This window comes from Haliotis cracherodii, unplaced genomic scaffold (genome assembly GCF_022045235.1).
Source record: "Haliotis cracherodii isolate W230 unplaced genomic scaffold, xgHalCrac1.p SCAF_5, whole genome shotgun sequence".
Lineage (NCBI taxonomy): Eukaryota > Metazoa > Mollusca > Gastropoda > Lepetellida > Haliotidae > Haliotis > Haliotis cracherodii.
Window position 1 is genome coordinate 67,918,030 of NW_027266308.1, and position 11,274 is coordinate 67,929,303.

The following is an 11,274-nucleotide window of genomic DNA, read 5'->3' on the forward strand; positions in this document are numbered from 1 at the left end:
GGTTTGAGTCCCCATATGGGTACAATGTGTGAAGCCCATTTCTGGTGTCCCCCGCCGTGATATTGCTGGAATATTGCTAAAGCGACGTAAAACCAAAACTCATTCACTCACCGTTATTACAAAGGAAACAATTATAGCCCTACTTGTCCCGACTGTGGGGAGCGAGCGAGCGAGCGGGTGGGCGGGTGGGCGGGTGGATGGGTCGGAGAGCAGATGCGTGAGTAAGTGGATGAGTAAGTAAGAGGGAGTAAGTCAATGAGTGAGTGAGTTAGCAACCGAGTGGGCGAGCGAGTGAATGAGTGAACGGGTTAGTGGGCGAGTGAATGAGTTAGTGTAAATATTAGCGGTATACACCATTTGTAGCACGTTTGTAGGCCGACAATCTTGAGAAAATCAAGAACAGGCGTCTCCTATTTGTATATTGTTGGCTGATGATGAACCGACGCAGATGATGTTTAAGACGGGCACTACTAACGAGCGCACCTTGAGGTACTTGCCCGAGACAGACGAGGGCAGTTGGGACCGCAATGTTTGTATGGACCAAGGAATGGATAACTGTCACTTCTGATGTCTTTCCCATCAAGACGGATAGGTTGTGGTATCTGTAGTCATCCGTGACCAACTCGTGCCATTCCGGGACAAGCCGAGGGTTACGGAAAGGGGCGAGTGGTGACGAATGATGTCCGAATGAGAGAACTAGTCGTCTTAGTTTCCATGGCAGTCCCAGTGACTGCGAGTGCAAGTTACTGCAAGTTACTGCAAGTTACTGCACCCAAACAAAACCGACACATTACATTTAAAGTCTTAGAGGCAGAGAATTCCTTGAACCAGAAATTCCGTAGAACCACACACAATCCGCGCGAGAAAATACACCTATGGCACAGCGACTGAATTTGCCTGTCGCCGATTTGACACCGCGAAAGAAGTTACCAAAAACTAATTGTAAACATTATTCTAGTACTTTTAAAAAAAAATGTTTCTTTTATCGTTCCTTATTATTTAAGACAGGGAGACTTGTTTTCGTGAAAGGAGAGCCATACGTCATAATAATATTCCACAAAATTAATTCATGTGTTTTGTGCATGTTCTGTGTTCGTGTTAACGTTAATCCGTCAAGTGTTGCCCATGTTGTCATCCCTCAATCAGCCCTCTGCTTAATCCCTATAATCATCTTAATCTGTTATCTGTTAACCGGGCCACTTGTAACACATATGTCCAAGTGTTAACTCTTTGTACGTGTTTGAAATGTGTTACTTCCTGTGTACGCGTGAACATCCGGGTTACAAGCAACATCCGGGTTACAAGCAATGCTTGTCAGTAGAGGAGACTAACGGGATCGGGGATCAAGCTCGATCACTTGGTTGATGCATGTCATCGTATCCCAGTTGCGAAGAACGATTTTCATGATGGCAATCACTGGACTGTCTGGTCCAGACTCGATTTTTTACAGATGGATTGTTTACAACCGCCATATGGCTGGAATATTGCTGAGGGTGGCGATAAAGAAACAAACAAAAACAAAACTTCCTGAAGATGACACTGACCCAGTACTCCGGCCGCTTGGTGTAGACAAAGGCGAGTAGCGAGTAGCAAGTGCCCTAGGAAGGAAACGCCCGGATGTTCAGGTTGCATCTCCGCTCATTGTTGTGTTTGTGATGTCAGCGCAGGTATTCCGCTCATTGTGCATTTGTTGTATTTAAAAAAATATATATATATTTAATGCTCAGAGACGTATCATGCGTCATTGTCACGAAAAAAATAATTCCCTTTAACAATACTTCACAGAGATAAACCTTTGACATCTCTTAAACACGAACTTCGCAGACCCAGCAATAGCTGTTCACCTGGGCAGTGGCGCGTGCACTCGCGATAAAAGCCAACATATTGATTGAAGCGCCTGTAAATGATTCGGATGGTGCGACGTAATCGTTTTGACATTGAATTGATTTCCTTTAGACAAAGTTAACGTTATAAGCTGACGATTCTTATACCAATTGAACAAAGCCGGCCATGGGCTAAATACTTAATAACATTCGGTTGTTTAGGCATGGACTGAAATAATTATCTAAAACTGAAATTGATCCCCACAAAGATGTAACCAATTTCCACAAAAGGCATTTTTTCTCTCTCAGGGTTGAGGTCGCTTCGAAAGACTCTCTGTGGTTAGACGTGCTTTTGTAAACATATCTAGATTGTTTTGTAAAAACAACATACATGTGTATTCCACAGTCATGGTGCAGGACTTTCTCTGTCTGTCTGTCTGTCTGTCTGTCTCCCCTTTTTCTGTCTCTAACTCTTTCCCCTCTGCCCCTCTCTGTCTTCCTCTCTCGAATAGCTGTAAAATTTATGATTTAGAAATATTCATTCCCTCCCTAGGCTGTGTCATACAGCTTGTACACTACACTGACCTGCGACAATGATAGATGGCCATTGGTCAACCACTGTGCTCCGTTCTCTCATTACCGCGTGTCATATTACAGTATGGACAGTGGTCAAGCCTTCTAGCCTTGAATAGTCGCTAGGAGATATGAATTATGTATGTATGTATGAAATGATTATGGATAAGCTTCATGATAAAATCAGGAACAATGTTCAGGTGGGCTTTAAAAGCGAAAAACTCCATTATGTGAATCCGACTTCATATGTTCATAAAGAAAATATCATTTATTTCCAAATTTCTCATATTAAACGATGACGTATTTCAGCGAGTTATTTTAGGTCACGCCACTGTGGCTGTATATAGGCTGCTGAAATGATTAAATCTTGACACAACAATGTAATAATAATTTCTTTTAAAAACTTTTAATGAAAGTGCTGACGCCATAACTTCGTTTCAATACCGCTCCTACTTTTACACACGCTGCAGTCATATCAATTCATCTTCCTCTGCTACAGCCAGCAGTATCTATTATAGTCGGAAGGTGTACATGTGCGTAAATCAAAATTGTGACTATAACTTTTGCCAGCATTACTTCGTTTTACACAAGCCTTCCTCTCGACTCGATTGTGATGTATCGGGCAGACAGCACTAGAGGAAGCCGAAACATAAACTATTCCATCACAAAGTAACCCCGTTCTTCTTGTCATATTGCCTTCATGCGAGTCCCGTTTGTCTTGGCGTGGGTTGCCTCCTAAATGTCACAGTTTGTCCGTGTGAGTTAATGCGCCACACAGACAAGATATCTGCATTGTCGTTCTACGAAGTAATAACTCAGAAGATGATATTTCTGTTTCCTGGCTTATCAAACTTATGGTCGTAAGTTCGAATCCAAGGTTTGCACAGATTATTACCCTTGGTCCGTCGGCACCAGAGACGTGATGACAACTGTAACATGTCTCTGTGGACCGTTCCTTAACCCCCGTCCTATATTTAGGATATTTTGCAAAGGGGCGTTAACACTCTTTGTCTGTCCGTCCCAGAACCCCCGTCCTATATTTGGGATATTGTAAAAAGGGGCGTTAACACTCTTTATCTGTCCGTTCCTGAACCCCCGTCCTATATTTGGGATATTTTGAAAAGGGGCGTTAACACTCTTTGTCTGGCCGTTCCTGAACCCCCGTCCTATATTTGGGATATTTTGAAAAGGGGCGTTAACACTCTTTGTCTGTCCGTTCCTGAACCCCCGTCCTATATTTGGGATATTTTGAAAAGGGGCGTTAACACTCTTTGTCTGTCCGTTCCTGAACCCCCGTCCTATATTTGGGATATTTTGAAAAGGGGCGTTAACACTCTTTGTCTGTCCGTTCCTGAACCCCCGTCCTATATTTGGGATATTTTGAAAAGGGGCGTTAACACTCTTTGTCTGTCCGTTCCTGAACCCCCGTCCTATATTTGGGATATTTTGAAAAGGGGCGTTAACACTCTTTGTCTTACTCACCTCAATCCTGTGACCAAACGCATGCATGGGATCAACACAAATCATTTGGCAAATGATCGATGCTCATCATGTCAATCACTTGATTTTTATAGATGGAATATTGCCGCGTTTACGAGCGCGGTGTAAAACAGCAAACAACAAAACCTAGGGAAACAGTGATCCACAAAAAACAAACCGTGAACTACAAGAAATATCGACGACATTTCAATTATCCCCACCACCCACCGCCACCCCCAGCCCCAGCCCCACTCCCACCCTGCTTCAATGCCGTTGGTGCGGCGTCGGTAACGGCCCAACAAAGATTATGCATTCTCACGTACCCAATGACCTCGATGCTAATTATCTAATAAACACTAACAATTAAACCTTATTACTCTGGTCATGAATCATTTGTAGTGTGTACAGCAAATTTAGTTACTCTCGCGCGTTAAGATGAGTTTACTCCTGGAGGTGGCGGGGGGTTCCGATGAGCAATGCCACTTCAAAGTCAAGTGAAGCCTGGTTTGATGGCCCTAATACAAGAACTGTTTAGCACATCGCCAGGGCCAGGCGAGCCCTCGGACCCGCCGACATCAAAGAACTGAATGATGTGCTTAGTTTCTCCAGAGACATGATGTCGGGAGGGGTTTGTGAATGAGGGACGCTTATCATTAGGGGGAAGTATATTTGGCAAGATTCACGCACCTGGAAGTGTACAGCATCCACAGACTTACATAATCAATAATCACCGTTATACAAATCTGACCCGTGAAGATCCGGGGTAGAATAGGTCTTCAGCATCCCATCTTTCTGTAAAAGGCGACGATACTTGTCGTAAGAGGCGACTAACGGGATAAGGTGATCAGGCTCGCGAAATTGGTTGATGCATGTCATCGTATCCCCATTGCCTGGATCGATGCTCATGATGTCAATCACTGGATTGTCTGGTCCAGACTCGATTATTTACCGATCGCCGTCATATAGCTGGAATATTGGTGCGTTAAACATCAAACAAGATAAGATAAGATAAGATAAGATAATATTTATTGCAGAAACGTTCCATTACGGGACAGATGCAATTTTAAAAGACAAGACATGATTCATATATACATATATACAGACATACATAATTTACATTCCAGTAGACACATACGAAAACAAAACAATCAATATTTCATATTTTATGATATTATTATGCACAAAATGTCAACGGTTGATTATGAAGGGGTGTTTATTGTTTGAAATGATAGATATGGAAACAAATGCAGTTGATATTGACTGCTTCATTATTTGACAGGATGTAGTGAAATAATTTGTCTTCATGACTGTGGACATTTACATTTACATTTTGTCTGGATAAATTTCCAAAGAGTATATATAGTACAATCAAACAAAGTTAACAAAATCTAAACTTAAATAAGTCAAGAAATAGCTCTCCTATTTTAGACTTGCATCTTTGTACCGCCGCCCGCCCATCTAGACCTATTAGTTTCAACAGTCGGAATGACATGGGTTCTTTCAGTAAAGAGCTGTGGTGCCATGCTGATGGCTCACTGGTCAAGATCACGTGAGCCATTGAAGAAGTGTGTGAAGAGGTCAGTAGTGTCCATTACTGACTTCAATGTGCTGCTGCTTTTTGTCGGGATGAATAATAGTATCTTCATGGGAGGGACAAGACGCGCCACCTGCCGAGACCTTCCTGTGTCTCAGTCGGGATAATGTGGCTCTGTGAGTTATCTTGCAATCTGTGGACAGACGGAATTGTTTCTATATATTATTCTTGTTTGTTGCTATGGCCACACATGGAGTTAATATGTCTTATATTTAGAAGTGAGTGCGCGTCTCCCCACCTGAGACCCCATGACCCTCTGTGGCTTCCGTCCTACAGCCCATAACCCTCTGTGGCTTCCGTCCTACAGCCCATGACCCTCTGTGGCTTCCGTCCTACAGCCCATGACCCTCTGTGGCTTCCGCCATACACCCCATGACCCTCTGTGGCTTCCGTCCTACAGCCCATGACCCTCTGTGGCTTCCGTCCTACAGCCCATAACCCTCTGTGGCTTCCGCAATACACCCCATGACCCTCTGTGGCATCCGTCCTACAGCCCATGACCCTCTGTGGCTTCCGCCATACACCCCATGACCCTCTGTGGCTTCCGTCCTACAGCCCATGGCCCTCTGTGGCTTCCGTCCTACAGCCCATGACCCTCTGTGGCTTCCGTCATAACCCAGGGACTCTCTGTGGCTTCCGTCCTACAGCCCATGACCCTCTGTGGCTTCCGTCCTACAGCCCATGACCCTCTGTGGCATCCGTCCTACAGCCAATGACCCTCTGTGGCTTCCGCCATACACCCCATGACCCTCTGTGACTTCCGCCATACACCCCATGACCCTCTGTGGCTTCCGTCCTACAGCCCATGACCCTCTGTGGCTTCCGCCATACACCCCATGACCCTCTGTGGCTTCCGTCCTACAGCCCATGACCCTCTGTGGCTTCGGTCCTACAGCCCATGACCCCCAGTGGCTTCCGTCATAACCCAGGGACTCTCTGTGGCTTCCGTCATACACCCCATGGCCCTCTGTGAGTTCCGCCATACACCCCATGACCCTCTGTGGCTTCCGTCCTACAGCCCATGACCCCCTGTGGCTTCCGCCATACACCCCATGACCCTCTGTGGCTTCCGTCCTACACCCCATGACCCTCTGTGACTTCCGCCATACACCCCATGACCCTCTGTGGCTTCCGCCATACACCCCATGACCCTCTGTGGCTTCCGTCCTACAGCCCATGACCCTCTGTGGCTTCGGTCCTACAGCCCATGACCCCCAGTGGCTTCCGTCATAACCCAGGGACTCTCTGTGGCTTCCGTCATACACCCCATGGCCCTCTGTGAGTTCCGCCATACACCCCATGACCCTCTGTGGCTTCCGTCCTACAGCCCATGACCCCCTGTGGCTTCCGCCATACACCCCATGACCCTCTGTGGCTTCCGTCCTACACCCCATGACCCTCTGTGACTTCCGCCATACACCCCATGACCCTCTGTGGCTTCCGTCCTACAGCCAATGACCCAATGTGGCCTCCGTCATACACCCCATGGCCCTCTGTGGCTTCCGTCAAACAGCCCATGACCCTCTGTGGCCCCCATCCTACAGCCCATGACCCTCTGTGGCCCCCGTCCTACAGCCAATGACCCTCTGTGGCTTCCGCCATACACCCCATGACCCTCTGTGGCTTCCGTCCTACACCCAGTGACACTCTATGGCTTCCGTCCTACACCCAGTGAACCTCTGTGGCTTCCGTCCTACAGCCAATGACCCTCTGTGGCTTCCGTCCTACAGCCAATGACCCTCTGTGGCTTCCGCCATACACCCCATGACCCTCTATGGCTTCCGTCCTACACCCAGTGAACCTCTGTGGCTTCCGTCATACAACCCATGACCATATTAGGCTTCCGTCCCACAGCCCATGACCAGTGCCCGATGTTGTTGCCAGTCGTTGTTTGTTGTTTAACGCCACACGAAGCACCAGCTATATGACAGCGATGTGTAAGTAATCGAGTGCCGACCAGACAATCCAGTGATTGATATCATGAGCATCGATCTATGCTACTGGGATACGATGACATGCATCCACCAAGCCTGACCACCCTATCCCGTTAGTCGCCTCTTACGACACGCATAGTTGCCATTTTCCCATGATTAACCCATGACCTACACACTAACTAGCGTGTCTGATACCCATGACCTACACACTATACACTATATACACACTAGCCAGCGTGTCTGATACCCATGACCTACACACTATACACTATATACACACTAGCCAGCGTGTCTGATACCCATGACCTACAGATTATACACTATATACACACTAATCAGTGTGTCTGATACCCATGACCTACAGATTATACACTATATACACACTAACCAGCGTGTCTGATACCCATGACCTACAGATTATACACTATATACACACTAACCAGCGTGTCTGATACCCATGACCTACAGATTATACACTATATACACACTAACCAGCGTGTCTGATACCCATGACCTACAGATTATACACTATATACACACTAACCAGCGTGTCTGATACCCATGACCTACACACTATACACTATATACACACTAACCAGCGTGTCTGACACCCATGACCTACACACTAAACACTATATACACACTAACCAGCGTGTCTGATACCCATGACCTACAGATTATACACTATATACACACTAGCCAGCGTGTCTGATACCCATGACCTACACACTAAACACTATATACACACTAGCCAGCGTGTCTGATACCCATGACCTACACACTATACACTATATACACACTAACCAGCGTGTCTGATACCCATGACCTACACACTAAACACTATATACACACTAACCAGCGTGTCTGATACCCATGACCTACACACTAAACACTATATACACACTAGCCAGCGTGTCTGATACCCATGACCTACACACTATACACTATATACACTCTAACCAGCGTGTCTGATACCCATGACCTACAGATTATACACTATATACACTCTAACCAGCGTGTCTGATACCCATGACCTACAGATTGTACACTATATACACACTAACCAGCGTGTCTGATACCCATGACCTACACACTATACACTATATACACACTAACCAGTGTGTCTGATACCCATGACCTACAGATTATACACTATACACACACTAATCAGCGTGTCTGATACCCATGACCTACACACTATACACTATATACACTCTAACCAGCGTGTCTGATACCCATGACCTACAGACTATACACTATATACACACTAACCAGCGTGTCTGATACCCATGACCTACACACTATACACTATATACACACTAACCAGCGTGTCTGATACCCATGACCTACAGATTATACACTATATACACACTAATCAGCGTGTCTGATACCCATGACCTACACACTATACACTATGTACACACTAACCAGCGTGTCTGATACCCATGACCTACACACTATACACTATATACACACTAACCAGCGTGTCTGATACCCATGACCTACAGATTATACACTATATACACACTAATCAGCGTGTCTGATACCCATGACCTACACACTATACACTATATACACTCTAACCAGCGTGCCTCAAGGCTAAACCCATTAACATTAAATAACGTCAGTTAAACCATGATCACGACGTCACTTCATTGAGCTTGCAGCTGATTCCGAGCCAGGAATTCACTGGCTCTTCTGAACGTGCATTTTAAATAAGTAAAACTGACACAACTACAGGTCATTATACAAAGTTATAGAAAAATTATGCATCAACCATAACATGGTGAAAGTCGGAGAAACCACTCCAATCTGTTGATTCGAAAGTAAAATCAACTCAGACCTTCGGGACTCGTTGATTCTACTTCCTGGTTCTACAGATTCGAGTGTGGCCTCCGTTATGGTTTATACCGTACGTTCAAAATTACGAAGTGCGGATTTCAGACGTTTGGTGGGACTGAGACTTGGGACTGTGACGTGGGACTGAGACGTGGGACTGAGAGGTGGGACTGAGAGGTCGGACTGAGACGTGGGACTGAGACGTGGGACTGAGAGGTGGGACTGAGACGTGGGACTGAGACTTGGGACTGTGACGTGGGACTGTGACGTGGGACTGAGACTTGGGACTGAGACGTGGGACTGAGACGTGGGACTGAGACTTGGGACTGTGACGTGGGACTGAGACTTGGGACTGAGACGTGGGACTGAGACGTGGGACTGAGAGGTGGGACTGAGAGGTGGGACTGAGACGTGGGACTGAGAGGTGGGACTGTGACGTGGGACTGAGACTTGGGACTGAGACGTGGGACTGAGACGTGGGACTGAGACGTGGGACTGAGACTTGGGACTGTGACGTGGGACTGAGACGTGGGACTGAGACGTGGGACTGAGACGTGGGACTGAGAGGTGGGACTGAGACTTGGGACTGAGACGTGGGACTGAGACGTGGGACTGAGACTTGGGACTGAGACTTGGGACTGAGACGTGGGACTGAGACTCTGTTCTGTGACGTGGGACTGTGACGTGGGACTGAGACTTGGGACTGAGACGTGGGACTGATACGTGGGACTGAGAGGTCTGATGGCAGGGATGACACCTGACACTGCTACAGAGCTGGCGGGCTGAACCCACCATGGATAAGTTATTAATGCTCTGTGTGTCCTGATGTCGTGCAGGATATGCCTCGTCGTGTTTGCGTCAATTAGTAAATGAGGGAATCGTGACAATATGAAGGTCAATGAACTCGCCACCTGTCCACAAGTCAGGGCATTGAACGGAGGTGAGGTGACGTGAAATGGAGTTTAACGTCGCGTCCATGATTATTGCACTTATATACTGATATGCATGCACCTGTACACGTGGTGATGTGGATGGTATGTGACCTACCACCACGACATCTGACACGGTGACTTCTCAACAGACCCACTCCCTTGGGTGACGGAGCGCGTCCAGTATTGGAGTGGATTCCTGACACGTAGCCTGAGAGTACAGAGCTGACGTGTATATTAGTAAGTAAAGGCCAGCTCTTCCCTTAATGCATTTTCCAGATGGAGAGGATGGTTGCTGTAGTGAAGATGGATGCATGGCTCCCTTGGGCATGTCAGTGTGTCTGTCCCGCCGCCAAGTGTCGCGCTGAAGGGGTGAAAGAAGGCGTTAGTGTATGGCGTGGGGGTTGGGGTGGGGGTGGGGGGATAGACAGCTGGGCACACTTTAAGAGCGTATGTACTAAACTGCCCGGCAAAGGAACGTATACACTTAAACATTAAATTTAGATTTCACCAAAAAATTACAAACAGTGTCAAAATGTTACTAGGTTGAAAACAGGCGTCGACACTGTCAACTTGATCCCCGTATCAAATATATCGCCATCGAATTAACATTTCTTTTCGTTTCCTTTAGCCACCATCAAACATGAGTGTATACTTTCTTTTGTCCGACAGCGTACCGCTGTATTTGCGTTTCGAGGAATAAAGATATAATCATGTTTGATATCAAACGACTATATTGAAATGGGCGGAATATCGACATCGACTTCTTGGTCTTCAGTAATATCTAGAGAAGAACTTCCTAGTTAATCAACGGAGTCCCGATCAATTTTAGTTCCCAGGAACAGGTACCCCTTAATGTCAAGATACGTCACGTACAAGTAGGTTATCCTAACATACAGCCATGATACGTGGCTAATCTTGTCTAATGATATCTTCCCTTCATCCAGTTACCTGAAACAGTTGCTATTTTCGCAGCCACGAGTGAAAATGTCCACCTTGTTTAGTCATGACGAGATGAGATAAACATGTTATTAAGCACTAAAACGCCGTACTGATATTTATTAGAAAACATATGTCACGTATAATAAAGATTAGTCATACAC

General features: G+C 46.3%; 1 protein-coding gene across 1 annotated transcript; it reads right to left on the reverse strand.

Moving 5' to 3' along the window:
• Positions 1 to 9,308: 9,308 nt before the first annotated feature.
• On the reverse strand, positions 9,309 to 10,037 carry LOC139443856 (saposin-like protein 11). The gene has a single exon (XM_071224754.1). The coding sequence runs from the start codon at positions 10,035 to 10,037 to the stop codon at positions 9,309 to 9,311; it is 729 nt and encodes a 242-aa protein (XP_071080855.1).
• Between the last annotated feature and the right edge of the window lie 1,237 nt (positions 10,038 to 11,274).